Source organism: Rattus norvegicus, chromosome 3 (genome assembly GCF_036323735.1).
Source record: "Rattus norvegicus strain BN/NHsdMcwi chromosome 3, GRCr8, whole genome shotgun sequence".
In the NCBI taxonomy this organism is placed as follows: Eukaryota; Metazoa; Chordata; class Mammalia; order Rodentia; family Muridae; genus Rattus; species Rattus norvegicus.
The window spans coordinates 41,765,760-41,784,960 of NC_086021.1; the positions used below are offsets into that span (position 1 = coordinate 41,765,760).

Here is a 19,201-nt window from a genome sequence, read left to right on the forward strand (position 1 = left end):
TAATATTGTGTGAGGTGCAATGTGTGCTTTCAGCTTTAGTAAGGTTTCTTTTATGAATGTAGGTGCCCTTGCATTTGGAGCATAGACATTTAGGATTTAGAGTTCATCTTGATGGAATTTTCCTTTGATGAATACAGTGTCCCTCCTTATCTTTTTTTGATAACTTTTGGTTAAAAGTTGATTTTACTGGCTATCAGAATGGTTACTCCAGCTTGGTTCTTTGGACCATTTGCTTAGAAAGCTGTTATCCAGCCTTTTGCTCTGAGAAACTGTCTGTCTTTGTCTCAAGTGTGTTTCCTGTATACAGCAAAATGCTGGGTCCTCTTCACATACCCAGTCTCTAGTCTACATCTTTTTATTGGGGATTGATCCATTGATGTTAAGATATATTAAGGAATAGTGATTGTTGTTTCGTGTTATTTTTGTTGTTAGAGGTAGAATTATGTTTGTGTGTCTCTCTTCTTTTGGGTTGCTTACAAGGAGATTACTTTCTTGCTTTTTCTAGGGTGTAGTTTCCCTCTTTGTATTGGAGTTTTCTATCTATTATCCTTTGTAGGGCTGGATTTGTAAAAAGATATTGTGGGGGTTAAGGATTTAGCTCAGTGCTTGCCTAGCAAGTCCAAGGCCCTGGGTTCGGTCCTCAGCTCAAAAAAAAAAAAAAAAAAAAAAAAGATATTGTGTAAATTTGGTTTTGTCATGGAATATCTTGGATTCTCCATCTACATTAATTGAGACTTTTGCTAGAAAGAGTAGCCTAAACTGACATCTGTGTTCTCCTAGGCTCTGTATGACATTTCCCCAGGATCTTCTAGCTTTCATAGTCTCTGGTGAGAAATCTGGTGTAATTCTGATAGGTCTGCCTTTATATGTGACTTGACCTTTTTCCTTGCTTTTAATATTCTTTGTTTTGTGCATTTGTTGTTTTGACTATTATGTGATGGGAGGAACTACGTTCCTGGTTCAATTTTTATGGAGTTATGTAGGCTTCTTGTATGTTTTGGGCATCTCTTCCTCAAGGTTAGGGAAGTTTCCTTCTATAATTTGTTGAAGATATTTACTGGCCCATTAAGTTATCTACTCCAAAATTGACCACGGTGTTGGTCACAAAACAGGCCTCAACAGATACAAGGAGATTGAAATAATCTCATATATCCTATCAGATCACCACGGAGTAAGGTTGGTCTTCAATAACAACAATAACGACAGAAAGCCCACATGTGCATGGAAGTTGGACAATGCTCTACTCAATGGTAACTTGGTCAAGAAAAAAATAAAGAAAAAATTAAAGACTTTTTAGACTTTAATGAAAATGAAAGCACAGCATATCCAAACTGATGGATGGGACACAATGAAAGCATCACTAAGACGAAAACTCATTGCTCTGAGTGCCTCCAAAAAGAAACTGGAGAAAGCATACCTTTGTTTGACAGCATAACTGAAAGCTCTAGAACAAAAAGAAGCAAATACACCCAAGAGGAGTAGAAGGCAAGAAATAATCAAACTCAGGACTAAAATGAACCAAGTAGAAACAAAAAGAAGTATACAAAGAATCAACAGAACCAGGAGCTGGTTCTTCAAGAAAATCAACAAGATAGATAAACCCTTAGCCAGAGTAACCAGAGGTCACAGAGAGTATATCCAAATTAACAAAAACAGAAATAAAAAGGGAGACATAACAACAGAATCTGGGGAAATTCCAAAAATCACCAGATCCTACTATAAAACCTATATTCAACGAAACTGGAAAATCTGGAGGAAATTTTCTAGACAGATACCAGGTACCAAAGTTAAATCAGGAACAGATAAACCATCTAAACAAGTCCATAACTCCTAAAGAAATAGAAGCAGTCATTAAAAGTCTCCCAATCAAAAAGGACCCAGGTCTGGATGGGTTTAGTGCAGAATTCTATCAGATCTTCATAGAAGACCTCATAACAATACTGTCCAAACTAGTCCACAAAATAGAAACAGAGGGAACACTACCGAATTCCTTCTATGAAGCCACAATTACTCTTATACCTAAACCACACAAAAACCCAACAAAGAAAGAGAACTTCAGACCAAATTCCCTTATGAATATCAACGCAAAAATACTCAATAAAATTCTTACAAACTGAATCCAAGAACACATCAAAACAATCATCCATTATGATCAAGTAGGCTTTATCCCAGGGATGCAAGGACAATTCAATATATGGAATCCATCAATATAAACCACTATGTAAACAAACTCAAATCTAAAACCACATGATCATTGCATTAGATGCTGAGAAAGCATTTGACAAAATTCAACACCCCTTTATGCTAAAAGTCCTGGAGAGATCCGAAATTCAAGGACGACACCTAAAAATAAGAAAATCCATATAGAGCAAAACAGTGGCTAACATCAAACTAAACGGAGAGAAACTTGAAGCAATACCACTAAAGTCAGGGACTAGACAAGGCTGCCCACTCTCTTCCTACCTATTCACTACAGTATTGGAAGTCCTAGTCAGAGAAATTAGACAACAAAAGGAGGTCAAAGGGAATGTATTGTATAGGAATCTAATATGTATTGGAAAGGAAGAAGTCAAATTATCACTATTTGCAGATGATGTGATAGTATCCTTAAGTGACCCCAAAGTTCCACCAGAGAACTACTTAACCTGATAAACAACTTCAGCAAAGTGTTGGGGTATAAAATTAACTCAAACAAATCAGTCGCCTTCCTCTACTCAAAGGATGAACAGGGTGAGAAAGAAATTAGGAAAACGACACTCTTTACAATAGTCACAAATAATATAAAATAGCTTGGTGTTACGCTAAACAAACAAGTAGAAGATCTGTACAGCAAGAATTTGAAGTCACTGAAGAAAGAAGTTGAAGACCTCGGAAGATGGAAAGACCTCCCATGGTATGCATTGGCAGAATTAATATGGTAAAAATAACCATTTTGCCAAAAGCAATCTACAGATCCAATGCAATCCCCATCAAAATTCCAAGTCAATTCTTCATAGAGTTAGAAAAAGCAATTTGCAAATTCATTTGAAATAAAAAACCCAGGATAGGGAAAACTATCCTCAACAATAAAAGAACTTCTGAGAGAATCACCATCCCTGACCTCAAGCAGTATTACAGAGCAATCATGATAAAAACTGCATGTTATTGGTACAGAGACAGGCAGGTAGATCAGTGGAATAGAATTGAAGACCCAGAAATGAACCTACATACCTGTGGTCCCTTGATCTTTGACAAAGGAGCTAAAACCATCCTGTGGCAAAAAGATAGCATTTTCAACAAATGGTGCTGGTTCAACTGAAGGTCAGCATGTAGAAGGATGCAAATAGATCCATTCTTATTGCCCTGTACAAAGCTTAAGTCCAAGTGGATCAAGGATCGCCACATCAAACCAGATACACTCAAACTAATGGAAGAAAAAGTGGGGAAGAGCCTCGAACACATGGGCACTGGGGAAAACTTCCTGAACAAAACACCAATGGCTTATGCTCTAAGATCAAAAATCGACAAATGGGACCTCATAAAACTGCAAAGTTTCTTTAAGCAAAGGACACTTGTCATTAGGACAAAACATTAACCAACAGATTGGGGAAAGATCTTTACCAATCCTACATCCAACAGAGGGCTTATATCCAAAATATACAAAGAACTCAAGAAGCTAGACTCCAGAGAGCCAAATAATTCTATTAGAAAATGGGGTACAGAGCTAAACAAAACATTCTCAGCTGAGGAAAGTCAAATGGCTAAGAAGTACCTAAACATCCTTAGTCATCAGGGAAATGCAAATCAAAACAACCCTGAGATTCCACCTTACCCCAGTCAGAATGGCTAAGATCAAAAATTCAGGTGACAACAGATGAGGCAACGATGTGGGAAAGAGGAACATTCACACCTCTATTGTTGGTGGGATTGCAAACTGGTACAACCACTCTGGAAATCAGTCTGGAGGTTCCTCAGAAAATTGGACATTGCACTACCTAAGGACCCAGCTATACCACTCCTTGGCTATTTCAAATAATGCTCTAACATACAATAAGGAAACATGCTCCACTATGTTCATAGCAGAATTATTTATAATAGCCAGAAGCTGGAAAGGACCCAGATGCCCTTCAACAGAGGAATGGACTCAAAAAATGTGGTACATCTACATCAAAACAATGATCTCATGATATTCATAGGCAAATGGATGGAACTAGAAAATATCATCCTGAGTTAGGTAACCCAATCACAAGAAAACACACTTAGGATGCACTCACTGATAAGTGGATATTAGCCCAAAAGCTCGAATTACCCAAGATAAAATCCACAGACCACATGAAGGTCAAGAAGAAGGACAACCAAAGTGAGGATACTTCAGTCCTTCTGAAAAGAAGGAACAAAAATATTCATAGGAGGGGATACGCAGCAGATACCGAAAGAATGGCCATTAAGAGTCTACCCCACCTGGGGATCCAGGCTATTCATATACAGGCACCAAAACTAGATAATATTAATGAAGTCAAGAAATGCATGCTGACAGGAGCCTGATACAGCTGTCTCCTGATAGCCTCAGCCACAGCATGTCAAATACAGAGGTGAATGCTAGCAGCAAAACACTTAACTGAGAATGGTGTCTCCCTTGTAGGAGTTAGCAAAAGGACTGAAGGAGCTGAAGGGGCTTGCGACCCCATAAGAACAATACCAAACAACCGGAGCTCCCAGGGACTAATCCACTACCCAAAGACTACACACTGACAGACCCATGGCTCCAGCTGTATATGTAGCAGAGGATGGTGTTGTTGGGCAACAATAGAGAAAGAGAAGCCCTTGGTCCTGCCAAGGCTGGATTCCTCCCTCAGTGCAGGGGAATGTCAGAGGAGATGGGAAGGGGTTGTGGTTGGAGAGGAGGAACACCCTCATAGAAGAAAGGGGGGCGGGGATGAGATAGGGGGTTTAAGGCTGGGAAACCAGGAAAGGGAATATCATTTGAAATGTAAATAAAAAATACCCCCCAAAAAAACGTACTGAGACTCTCTAAAGATAATACATTATAATCTCAAACATAAGAGAAATAATTTAAAAATAATAATAAAAGCTATTGGCAGTCTAAAATGCTTTTTACTATCTGATATGTCTATGGGGTGAAAAGTAAGGTGGGCACACAGATAGGTACACACCTCCATTACAAAGCGCTTGTCATGGCTTCCACCAGTTTCTGAGATGAGTTCATACTTGAGACCTCTTCTTTTTTCATTGAGCTCCATCACAGGATTTTTGCCACTTGCTGTGAGGATAGGACCCTGAGTTCTTACCTAAAAAGGACAGGGAAGAAAGGTTTAACACTGAGTATCTTTTTAACATAATTATGCTAAAAAGTAAACTCATTAATTCTACTTTAAAACATTAAAGGCTAAAATGAATCATCTGATAGCAAAACATCACCATAGATGAGGAAGATTCTGTAAGGGGTGGGTAAATACTGTGGTCACCTGAACAGCCTGCCTTTGAAGTAGGACTGCTCCATTTGAACTACGTTCTGAGCTGTAACTGTTCATGTCCTAACATGGCAGGTAACTAACAAAGCAAGACAGCAACAGCAATTTGCTTGAAGCCTTGAAAGTTACTTTTCATCTTTATGAATGCAAGAAATAATCTCAGTTTTGCATGTGGGAGGCATTGTTTCTATATGCCTTTTGGTCCCTCTAAACATATCGGAATACACCTAATGAAAAAAACAACAGGCTATAAACTATAGATTCTAAAGAACCAATATAAGGCTGGAGAGATGGCTCAGCGGTTAAGAGCACCGACTACTCTTTCAGGGGTCCTGAGTTCAATTCCCAGCAACCACATGGTAGCTCACAACCATCTGTAAAGAGATCTGATGCCCTCTTCTGGTGTGTCTGAAGACAGCTACAGTGTACTTATATCTAATAAATGAATAAATCTCTTTAAAAAAAAAAAAAAAGAACCAACACAGGCACCCATTCCCTGGATCGTCACTGTGAAACTATATATGTTACAGATTAGTTGCCTGCTGTAGAAACACAAGAGAAGGGATTGACTTCTGTTTTAGGCTGTTGAGGTGAAATCTCACTTTGCAGAGTTTTACTCTGTATGTCTGCTATATGTCTGTTTTCTCTGCCCACCACACCCCCCAAAAAATTCTCAAAAATATAAATGTGAGCTCTTGCTATTATTCTAAAGCCAAGTCAAGAGAATACAGTCGATTCTCTTCCTGTATATATATTTTACATATTCAATACTTACATTCATCCCATTCTATTATCTGGAATCACTAGTGCACCATCCAGGACTCATTCTTATTCTGAAATACACAGTGGGCAGTCTACACCCACTATGGGATTCACACATTAGTGAACTTGTGTATCTTACATACCCAAGCTTGTCAGACACCTCAAAAAAATCTGTTTCCTACACTAGACTTTGTAAGGTTTTATCCTTCGGTTAATAGTGCTAGTCTTGCGGCTGGTGAGTTGGCTCAGCGGTTAAGAGAACTGGCTGTTCTTCCAGAGGTCCTGAGTTCAACTCCCAGTACCTACATGGAGGCTCACAATTTGCTATAATGCAATCTGATGCCCTCTTCTGGCACACAGGTGTACATGCAGATAGAGCACTCATATAGGTAAAATATATAAACAAATCTTTTTTTAAAAAAGTGATAGTCTTGATACATCATTATGACATTCTGTAAGTATTTTCCTGGCCAGTATGTGTTTTAAATTAAAGTTTATCTATTTTTTATAGGTATGCTAACAGATTCTTTTTAAGAATTCAGTAAAAGAAGATCAATATATAAAGGTACATGAAAATGATTACCTTCATAAATATATTGAAAAATAAATCTGGCACAATTAAGGCCAAACAAGCAGATATGGCAATCCTCCTATAATTCCAGCATATGGTGGAAGCAGGAAGGTTACTAGTTAGTTCAATGTCAACCTCCGATACACAGTGAATTGGAGGAGACCAGCTTGGACTACTAGAAGCCCAGTCTCAAAACAAAAAAACATGCAGAGAGCTCCAGCCGCGACTCAGTGGTAGAGTGTTTGCCTAATGTGCACAAGACCTAAGGTCTGATAACAAGCACCATCCAAAGAAATAAAGCAGAATATCAGTAATATATGCCTCTATGTGAAAAAGCTTATTTTTTTCCACATCTCCAAGGTTTCCCAGAGTATTCACACTATTTATTCTAAAGAAGAAAAGGACGCATGTATACCTCTAAGGTACTGGAGGTCTCAGTTGTACAATTTCCAGTATTATTGCTTGAGTTTGAAGATACTGTATCATTTTTGCTTTCATTATCTGATTTTTCATCGGAACTCATACATTCAATATCTGCATCAAAACCTGTTGGGTATCCCATTGCCTGTAAAACCTGTACAAATTCCATTAAAACATTTTTATTCAGTTACCAAAGATGAAAAAAAAAATAGCTGAAATTCTTTAACAATTTACTAAAACACCTGTAAAGAACAAGAATGATGCTACATCTGTAAAAGCAGCCCACACTCCCAGGTAACACTACATGAAGATGGGAACACATACTCAAAGTACCTAGCCAGAAGACTTAAGAAATGCAAGCCTATGGGCTGGGGAGATGAGATGACTTAGGGGTTAAGAGCACTGACTGCTCTTCCAAAGGTCCAGAGTTCAATACCCAGCCACCTGGTGGCTCAGTACCATGGGATTTGATGTCCTCTTCTGGTATGTCTGAAGATAGCGATAAAAGTTTGGGAAGGGGGGGTGCGCCAAGGACAGAGACACAGAGAGATCGACAGAGCTTGATTTAAAATTAAAAAGGAAGAGGAGGAGGAAGAGGAGGAGGAGGAGGAGGAGGAAGAGGAAGAGGAAGAGGAGGAGGAAGAGGAGGAGGAGGAGGAGGAGGAGGAGGAAGAAGAGGAGGAGGAAGAGGAGGAGAAGGAGGAGGAGGAGGAAGAGGAGGAGGAGGAGGAAGAGGAGGAGGAGGAGGAGGAGGAGGAGGAGGAGGAGGAGGAGGAGAAGAAGAAGAAGAAGAAGAAGAAGAAGAAGAAGAAGAAGAAGAAGAAGAAGAAGAAGAAGAAGAAGAAGAAGAAGAAGAAGAAGAAGAAGAAGAAGAAGAAGCAGCAGCAGCAGCAGCAGCAGCAGCAGCTTGCACCTAAAGTTGCTGCTGCTTCATTTAACCTGGAGATGAATAATAAAACATACAGCACAGTCAAGCTCACCCAATGAAAAATAGCACCTGAAAAAGAAAATTAAACTAGAAAGAAAAGAAGACTTGAAAGCCACCTGGAAAAGACTTCATAAATATTTGGATCTGGGGTTTCTCAGTTTTCTGAAACGAGGCTTTCACATGCAGCCTATTTGTGCTTGCATGCAAGCATGTGTGTGCAAGGCGCATGTAAATCATTGTTGAGCTCTCTTTCCATATTACACTCCTGTTAAAATAAACAAGGCAAGCCTGGACTACAACCCTAGTTTCAAAACTACACAGAGAGAGAAACCCCGTCTCCAAAACCCAAAAACAAAAGGGGAAAGTAGATACTGTATCACTCAAGGAATAATTACATTCACTAGTATGTTTTTAAATCTCTTTCAAAGTAGGTTAATACTATTTTGAGTTATTAATTAAAACCTTTCTACTTTATTTCAGGGCCTTGCCAGGCTACATAAAATGCTCACAACTGAGTTATTCTCTTAGCCTTTAATTAAAGCATTATGTTCACAGATAATGTCCACAGATACAAGGTTAGGGGGAAAAAAGATCACCTTTTAGTTGTTGAGTATATAAGCAATGTCGTACTTCTCCACTATATCAACTATACTTAACAGGTAACTCAAAAAGCTGTTAACAGTGGGCAAATTAAAAAAAAAAAAAAAAGCCTTTGTAGAAAATAGCATCTGAATATAATATTTTATCCGTATAGATAAAACAGTAATACTCCAAACAAAGCAAATTTGAAATTAACTCATCTGGTTCATATATGGAGGACCTAGCATTCTCATCATAAATGAATTCCTTGTGTTTATTTGGCATTAAAGCCAAGAATTCCTTTTGGCATCTTAGGTTCTAAAAGTGCTCAGACAGCACGTTACATTAAGTCCACTAACATCACTTGGTTAGTGACATCAGTATTTCATAAATAAAACACCTGCTCTGCTGAATCCTGCTAATAATGCTCTCCCTGAGAAACCTAAACCTGGACAAGAGCCAACAGTACAAAACTACCATTAATAATGCCTACCACAGGTCAAAAGCCAAGTACCACAAATAACAGGGCTTGTTTCCTGTGGTATAAAGGCATATAGAAGGGTGTAGCTCAGAGCTGGAACACTGGCCTAGAGATTATTAGGCCCTAGATTCAAATATTAGAATCACAAAGCATGGGAGAGAAGGATGCCCACCTTAACATAGACAATTTAAATGTGCAATGCTAATCATTTAATACCACTTCTTTCTTTGCTTTTCTTCACTTGTCCTAAGTCATTTACTTATTATTAACATAAGTTACAACAGCAACACACTTTAGTACATAAAAGTGATATATTACCTCTTGAGGGATACAGTATCTACTTTCCTTTTTTATTTGTTTTTGGTTTTTGGAGACGGGGTTTTTCTGTATAGTTTTGGCTGTCCTGGAACTAGCTCTATAGATCAGGCTGGCCTCAAACACACAAAGATCCACCTGCCTGCCTCTGCCTCCTAAGTGCTGGAATTAAAAAAGTTATGTACTACCACTGCCTGATTCAGTATCCACTTTCAATACATAGAGGTACCTAGTAGCTTTTAAAATTACAGATAAGGGCTAGAAAGAGCTTCAGCACTGGCTGATCTTGCAGAGGACCTGAGTTAGGTTCCCAGCACCCATGTAATGGCCTACAACCACCTGTAACTTCAGTTGAAGGACACCCAGGACTCTTTTTGATCAACTTCAGTTAACAGCAGACATACATAAACACAGGCAAAACACTAAATAAATAAATAAATAAATAAATAAATAAACAAACAAATAAATTCATTCATTCATTCATTCATTCATTCATTCATTCATTCCTAGGATAACTAATAAAAGGCAGACATGATTCTGAGTGGAGCTCTTGCCTGGCATATATGAAGACCTTGATTCAATCTAGAGGGCAAGTTGACAGAAAAGGGAAAGGACTAATAAGAAATTTCAAGTTATTTCCTATCATGCATTTTCTTAAAATATAAGTGATAAGTTCTCAGCTCTCTATAATTAATAAAACTCTTCTTGACTAAACTCTAGCTCAGATTTTCTGGGCTTTTCTTTTTTTTTAAATTGGGCTCCATCTTTGATCCTTATTCTCAATATTCCATTGTACCAGGAATCCTGCTAAATTAAGCTAGTTTTGTTCCTATCTAATCATTCACAGCATCCAACCAAATCTTCTCATCTAACAAAATCTCATATATGATGCCCAATTACCCTGGCCTTCCTTCAGAAAGAATTCTGCTACTTAAGGGTTGAACAGATGGTTCAATAGTAAAAACTCCTTGCTGCACAATAGTGAGGGGCCTGGGTTTGGATCCCAGCACTCATGTTACAAGCGCAGCATTCTACACATACCAGTAATCTCAGCTCCATGTGGGGCAGTGCAAAGAGGAATGGATGGAATTTGCTGGCTTCAAGCAAAGCCCAGAATAAGCAAACCCCAGGTTCAGGGATACATTCTGCTTCAAAAGAATAAAGCCGGGGCTGGGGATTTAGCTCAGTGGTAGAGCGCTTACCTAGGAAGCGCAAGGCCCTGGGTTCGGTCCCCAGCTCCGAAAAAAAAAGAACCAAAAAAAAAAAGAATAAAGCCTAAAGTGATAAAACGCTTCTGGCCCCCACATATACATGCGTAAACATTTGTACAGACCAACACATGCACGCGCACAGACAGACAGACACACACGCACACACGCACACTCACACAGATGCACTTTAAAGAAAACAAATCCTTCTACTTTTGTTGTAGTCAGAAATCCTGCTTTATTGCCCCTGATGTTTTCACTTAGTAATTTCCCAACCATTCACCCCTCTCTGATCCTTGGTAATGAATTTTGGAGTGAAAATTAGGTCCAATTATTATATACTGAAGCATTTTTCTTACCACCACCCAAATGCAATATTTCCTGTGTAAAAGCTATTTTTACCTACTGAACAACTGTCATACACACTGAGACCATGTCTTTAAAACAAAAAAGTTGTCACTCCTTGTCCCCTTCATGTTATCCTTTATCCACAGCAATCACGTTTATTTTCATGAGAATAATTATGTTAGGTATAGTCTCTGTCAGGGGCTTTCAGGAAACAGAGCTGCAGGAGGAGAGGGAAGCTGGAGCTGGGGAACTAAGCCACACTAACATGACAGTGACAGATTTCTACTTGGTATTTTGGTGTGGTGTGGTGTGGTGTGGTGTGGTGTGGTGTGGTGTGGTGTGGTGTGGTGTGGTTTGATTTTAGATTCTGGAGAGGTAAAGTTCCCATCACAATGCTAATGAAAAGAGAAGTGAAGGACGGACTACAAGCTTTATCAAAAGATCGGTCTTCATAAATGGCAACACTGTCTCTTAAACTCACTAGTAAATATGTAGACAGCCTTCAAGGATAGCATTTGGCAGTTTATTGCTGATACCTAATAGGATTCCTGATACATTTTAAATGAGTTATCCATTAACTTTGACCCAGTAATTCCATCTCTAGAATGGATCTTAAAGGATAATCAAACAGATCAAAAACATAAAGCAAAAAACTGAAATATCCAAAACAATTACTTCATGATAGCTTGATAAAAATGAAATTTTCAGCCACAAGTTAATAGTAGAACCACGTTTGATAGAAAAATAAATGTTTAGATGAGCAAACCAACAAGAAATAACAATATATACATTTGTATATACAACATATTTATACTGCTCTTAGAGCCGATTTGATTTGAGAATTAAGTTTCCATTTCCAAAATCCAACATAAAACATACACCAGATTATTTTTTGCCAAACCCAAGTGAATCCTCAAGTACTGCCCTATATTCATATACAGAAAGATTAAATGGAATAAAGGCTAAAAATAGCTCTGCATCAATTCAGCTTGGGTTTTTCTACCCAATTAATACAAATTCCATGTTTACATCAAACTTGGTAAACGTTCTTGAATTGTGGAATAGCAACCCTAAGTAAAAATAAAGCTTAGGGGAAAACGTATCTACTATACTTAATGTAAAATCATTACTATTATTTCTATCTCTTGGAATTAAGGATGTATCGTGCATTCTCTAAAGTATAATGAACACACATCACAAAAAGAAGAGAAAAATAGCCAACTTTTACAAAGCAAGATGTACAATAACAAAAACTCCCTGAAAAACTTGTACTGAGCTTAATCCTTGAATTCCATAAAGTAGAAAGAGGACAGACTCTTGGAAGTTGTCCCCTGACAGTCGCTCACACCATCACATGTGTACACCCTCCCCAACATACACATACACACACACACACACACACACACACACACACACACACACACACACACACGCAAATGTTTTTTAAAAAAAAAAGTGAAAATTTCAGAAAGAACTCTTTGCGCCTCATTGTTCAACATGGAAAGCAAACTCTAGATAGAATACAGCTGCCCAATAGTGTAAGAATGGGGAAACCCAGAAAGGACCACAAGCTAGTTCAGATTTACTACTGAACTGTACATTCTACCCAAACTCCAATTAAAGAGAAAAAGTATGAAAGCCATCTACTTCTAAAACACAAATTTAAAAAAAGAGGTTAACTCTCTCTGATCAAATGCTATTAGATTTATAACTGATGTTTCAGATGTGTGCATAAACACCCCTGAAATGTGTAAGAAAGCAAAATGAAAAAAAAAAAACATAAAGGCTATACAAAGCCCCCTCAAACCCCATTTACCAAAAATTAGGTTAAAATAGTCCATCATGGTATATCACTGCATCAAATAAAAGTAGTTAACATCTAATTCACTGCATAAAAAAAATTGTCACTATACCAAGACAACAGCTATCAAAGAAGAAATGCCCACACACCAACACAATGTGATTCTCAGAAATCAACTGGCTGTTCTTATATCATAGACAGTGCAGAATTTAGCTTTAAATTTGTGCTTCATTCTCAGGGTATACACTACAGCTCCTTTGCACTGGTGAGTATTGTTTTTGTTTCCATTTTGTCAACTTCAGTCAAGTTTATATCATCTGGGTAGAGTGAATCTCAATTAAGAAAATGCCTCCATCAAGCTTAGTCTGTCAGTAAGGCTTTTTATTTTATTATTACTAATGTGGGAAAGCATAGCCCACTGGGAACAAGGCCACTCCAAACTGAGAAAACCTTAGCAGCATCCTTCATGACTTAACCTTTTTGTTTTCCCTCCAGATTCCTGCCTGCCTTTCCCTTTATGATGGATTGCATCTAAGCTGTACACTGAAATAAGCCTTTTCTGTCCACACTGATTTTGGTCATGGTCTTTATCTCAGCAATAGAAAACAACTAGAGCAGTTCTCAAACTCTGTCTCCTTTTTGTTAATCTTGGGTTCGATTTATAGTCTCATTTTAAACTCATACCCTCATCATACTTAAGAACCGAACATGTAAACAAAGCAGAATATTTTTCATGCTATTATTTTTCTACAGTTCTAATCACTACCTCACATACAATACACTTTCCATATGTGTGCTAACTATGTCTCCATCTTATCCACAATAAACTCCATAAACTCTTACCTTAGCATCTAGCATAGTGCTTGTTCTAATGTCCATGAAAACATACTAAGTCTGTTTCACACCATATAGTCTTACAGGATAGAATTTAAGTATCAGTCTTCAATGCACCAGCATGATCTGTGACATGTTGGCATTTACTTTACAGTAAATCAAGTTTATTTATTTATTAAGGTATTTCATTACTTAGAAATTGTCCATTATTTAGAATTTTGTTCCAAAATCCTCAAAATTATACCCTATAAGAAATATTCTCTATTCTAAAGAACAGAGCATCACCACGAACAATGTGCTATGTATAAATATCTTTGACTCAGAAATATGATTCTAACATATCTGTTTTTTCTATTTTCTAAACTGCATATTATATTACAACAACAAACATGACCCATAGGTGAAAAAAGTTTCTTTGTTATTGTCCCTAAAGCTTTAAAGACACAGGTAAGAATGCTATAAGAACAAAACAAGAGAGATACTGATCAGTAAAAGAATACTGTACCTTCACTGCCACATGAAGCTTTGCTGTTTTCTTGGATGGTCCTGAGGCTTCGTATGTTGTGCCGTCCACATCTACCGACATTGTGAAGACTGGGGCATGGACCGGGCCAGACTGCGACAAAAGCTTATACTGAAGCCCAGGCCTGATCTGATTTAATCTCATTAGTGCATTCATAAGGTCTATTGCTTTACTATCCAGAACTATGAAAGAAAGAGAAATTAAGATTAAACTAGAAAGATTAAAATTAAACTAGAAAGCCTTTTGCTTCAAGCTATACATCTGTTGAACCTATTAACCCCTATAAATTCCCTATGTGATGATCTAAAAAGATGGATCAGCACTTAAGAGCACTTGTTGCTCTTGCAAAAGGTCTGCTTTCAGTCCCCTGCATCCACATGGAGGCTAATCACATCTCTAACTCCATTGCTAGGGTACCTGAGGCCTTCTTCTGATCTCTGCATGCACCAAACATGCACAGGTTACAAACACATACATGAAGGTAAAACATTCATAGACATAAAATAAACAAATCTAAAGAATGTTTTTACATTTCTCATGTGTTTACAAATGAGAAAACAAATACAAATTCAATCTATAAATCATCTTTAAATTTTTTATACATTATAATAGGTTGGTAAAAATAATGTCACATTAATTTCTATTTGTCAGCATTGATATCTTAAGCAATGAAATTTAGAAGCTCGAAGTCCTTCAATTGCCAATTTAGTTGACTAAGGTCTATTCTTAAAATTCAAAGTCAATACAATTCTTCCTTTCTTATTTTTCTGAGGCTATAAACCTTCTCCAGTTCCCACCATAAGAATAAGGATTTACGTACTTTTCCTTAAGTTTCGTTTCATCTTCTTGTTGGGATCTTTATCATCCCCTAATCCATCTTCAAATGGCCTCTTTAGAGCTGAAGACCCGGCACCTACAAACAATTACAAGAATTTCAATGTCAGTTATAACCATGATCCTTATTTAATGTCTGAGTGGAAAAAAACCTCAAAAACCACAATAAGATCACTCAAGTTCTTCAGTGCTCAATTAAAATACGTATTTATAATCTAGAGTGTGCAATGTTCTTTTGAAACCATTAATTAACATTTTTGCAAATATCTATATTTGTTCAGTTATGCCTATGCTTATATCTATGCTATGATATGGATGCTTCTACACTAAAACTTATATGCTGAACCTTAATTCCCTATTCAATGATGCAGTTGAGAGAGAGGTTATGTGAGAGGCCAAACCTTAATAAACATTAGTGAACTTGTATAAAAGATGCCTGGAAGAGACTACCTCTTCCATAATGTGAAGAGATACAGTAGGTACCATCTGGAAGCAATGAACTATTACCAAGTACTAGGCAGTGATGGTGCAAACCTTTAATCTCAGCACCCAGGAGGCAAAGACAGGCAGATCTCTGTAATTTTGAGGTCACCCTGGTCTACATAGTGAATACCAGGACAGCCAAAACAACATAGTGAAACTTTGTGTCAAAAAAACACACTACCAGACAACCAAACATGAAGTCTGCTGGGCTCAGCCTTAAGCTTAGACTTCCAGCTTGCATAACTGTGGGTAATAACCCTTTATCATTTATAAATTACCCAGTCTTAGGTCCTTTAGTAGCGAAACCAAACAGACTAGAATGGCATATATTCACATCTATTACAAACATGAACAGAAAGTCTGTCACCTATGTATCAGATGATTAAAAGTAGTTACCATTATAAGAATTCTTCTATCCTTTTAATTATTTCTAAATTGCTTTTATCAATTGTAAATATATTAAAACCTTAAGCTTTTATAAATCTGATCATCAAATTTTAAGTTCGTTTGCAATTATGAGTCTTCTGCAAGATTTTATGCAGTTTTCTATGAGGCTTTTCTCCCACTATCAACTTCCTACTTGACCAGAAGAACATTGTGTATTATTGCCTATTTGCATAAACATTTTATGTGTCTTTAACTGCATCTTGCAGTTCAAAGGTATTTTCTCTTTGTCTTCTATTTTATAAATAACCTTCTATTTCAACAAGACACTTAGGAATAACATAATAGAAAGAAACCGAAACTGATTGATACTAACAGAAATGTTGGAGGAAAGAACACTTAGCAATGCTCCCAGGTGTCACTAGGAGCTTTGCTGCAGGTGATCAACCTGTCTATTTAAAAATAAGTTACTTCAAGGAAAAACATGTAACAGTAAAATTCTCTATTTCAGTATCAAGATTTATTCTCCCTTGGCATAATCACTGAGTTCAGCAGTTGTTTGAGTCAATATCTTATAATCAACTCAATCTTGATATTCTCCAACAAAAAGCAATGTCTGCTTAGCGTTACTGTCTCGTCTGCATATAACTGTGAGCTGCCTTCTAGAACTTTAAAAGGGAATCATGTTTATCCAAGCTTTTTCCCACTCATTACCTTATATTAAAAGCAGCTCTTTAACTGACTAGAAATTAAAAGCTGGTTGAATTCATGGATTTAAGTATTCCAGCTACGTGGAAAGAGCTCTGTGGCGTCATCTTATCAACCCTGCCACTGGAAAAGAGCTCATGATCACAGTGATCAGGAAAAACACAGCCTTACATTTAGCAAGACATGTTAACCTTCATGGTCTAGCAATGAAGTCACTTCTGAGGCAAAATATTTTTCATAAAATGTAAGTGCTCACCAACAAAGGTCTGATACCATCCCCTTAAATTTACATGTAGTAACTTAATCTTCATAAGCACTCAAAACCCAGTACCTCTTATCATTCCCACTATAAACTCATGACTGCATTTATTCAATAACAAATATCTTCAGCATTTACCGTGTACAGGCAATTTCAGGTATTTAACATGTAACAGAGACAAACACGCCCTTGTTCTCAAATAGCACAGTGGTGGAGACTAATTACCACATGCCATATAACAATGATGCAGGCACAAAGAGGAGACTGTTTCAGTACCAAGGGCCCCACTTGGTGTTGTTTATGCATACACTTACACACACACATGCACTCACACACACCTACTAATGATGTACTTGAAAGGCTAGTTTCTTTACCTGTACATACTATGTGTACAAATCCATCTAGAAACATTGTACTTAGAAATCTCAGAAAACCTTCAAATTCCCAAACTATACTGGGCAACATGTACTCCCATCTCTGAACCGGTTTAAATTTCACCCCTAGTAGCATTCAAATAAAGACAGTTTCTACTCAAGTGTATTCCCAACGTGTGCAACTGACTATGCATATGTTAAGAAAAGAAAAGCAGATTCAGCCTGATTAGGTTTGGGTGCCAAGTGAGGTAAAAAACTGTGTAGTAAACTTTTAGGGAAAATCATTGTATTACCATTATGCTATGCATAAATGTATGGGTATTTGATTAAAATTAGATGCATTATTGGAAGGGAAATGCACAGTAGAAAAAAATAAATGACCTAATCTATGAATCAAAACACAGTACTGCCATTTATAATCAAAATCTTTTTCTTGAACCCCAGAAAAACCCCAAACAGTAACTGGAATCCTTAAATACATTCATTCATATGTCAATTTTGACAGTGTAGTCCTCTGATCTGCACTACTGTTTTGCTCTAAATTATCTTGCTTCTTTTGCTAGTCTGTGTGAATCCTTACCTTCAATGAATAAGAGATCAAGAACCTTAAACATTTGGCCCAGACTCTAACCACCTATAAAAGTATAATAAAAAACTGTAAGAAGTGTTCTCAGTAATCAGTAAGAGAACTCAAAACTGACTCAATGAATTTTGGCCAAATATAGAAGATGGAAAATGTCCAGTGCCTGGGAAAAAAGAACAGACACAGAGGATGAAAGTGTCTAGATTTTCAGAGCTGAAGTGATGACTTAGCAATTAAGAATATGGGGCTGGGGATTTAGCTCAGTGGTAGAGCGCTTACCTAGGAAGCGCAAGGCCCTGGGTTCGGTCCCCAGCTCCGGAAAAAAAAAAAAAAAAAAAAAAAAAAGAATATTGGCTGCTCTTCCAGAGGACCTACGTTCAATTCCCAGCATTTATATGGGTGGCTCAGAATCATCTGTGACTCCAGTTCCAAGGGATCTGATGCCCTTTTTGAACCTCTTCAGGTATCAGGAACATACATGGTGCATAAGCATACATGCAGGCAAAACACTCATGCATATAAAATAAAAATTAAGATTTTTTTTAATTTAATTTTAAATATCTTAGGTCTGAGCTGTTATTAAGCTACAAATTCATGTGATGGTGATGAAAAGGCACTGCAGATTGAAGGTATAGGAATCAGATAGAAGTACAAATTTAGGGCCATTTTTGGTAAAAAGGAAATTTGAGACAGACTAAATAAATGGTAAATTAAGACAAAAGGATGAGAATTGGATGCTGAGACATTTTTAATATTAACAATTCAGAAAGTCAAAGAAGAACAGATAATGATTAACTGGTACTAAGGCCAGAAGAGCCAAGAGAAAATAATCATGTGATACCCAAATGAAAAGTAGCATTTCATGTCACAAAAGCATCCAGTAAAACCAAATGATATGAATAGAAGTCAGCAAATATCATACTCTGTTGGAGGAAAGGTAAACTGGTATACTGGACAAATGTGTAGGCCATTTGATACCTATAACATTTTGAAGACACTTCAGAAGCCATGCATGAAACTACTTGTAGCAATTCTATGGGTGGCTGAAAACTACTAAATAACTTAAATATTCTTCAAAAACCAGACAAATAAATCATGACATATTCAAAATAGATACTATAGAGCTATTAAGATGACAAACTAGTGCAACACCTACAATTAATCTCAAACAATACTGGGCAAAAAGACTAAATCAACAAAAGATTAAGCTGGTACAACTCAATTTCTAGACAGGTTAGGGCAAATTAAATTACCAAAGAAAGCACATGCAGATGTTACAGCTAGAAAATCTAGGAAAATACTGCCCAAAAATCATAATTGATAGTTCACATAGCA

General features: G+C 37.2%; 1 protein-coding gene across 28 annotated transcripts in view; it reads right to left on the reverse strand.

Moving 5' to 3' along the window:
* Strbp (spermatid perinuclear RNA binding protein) overlaps window positions 1-19,201 on the reverse strand; it is a 140,959-nt gene that overhangs the window by 27,664 nt on the left and 94,094 nt on the right. For all 28 annotated transcript variants that reach the window (XR_591457.4, XR_010064705.1, XR_010064704.1 and 25 more), the window contains 4 exons: window positions 15,062-15,154; window positions 14,224-14,423; window positions 7,220-7,378; window positions 5,154-5,288 (listed from right to left, as the gene is read on the reverse strand). Coding sequence is in view for 25 of the 28 variants with exons in the window: in XM_063284719.1 (XP_063140789.1) it covers window positions 5,154-5,288; window positions 7,220-7,378; window positions 14,224-14,423; window positions 15,062-15,154 (587 nt within the window). In the remaining 3 variants the exon portion in view is untranslated. The remainder of the gene's footprint in view (window positions 1-5,153; window positions 5,289-7,219; window positions 7,379-14,223; window positions 14,424-15,061; window positions 15,155-19,201) is intronic.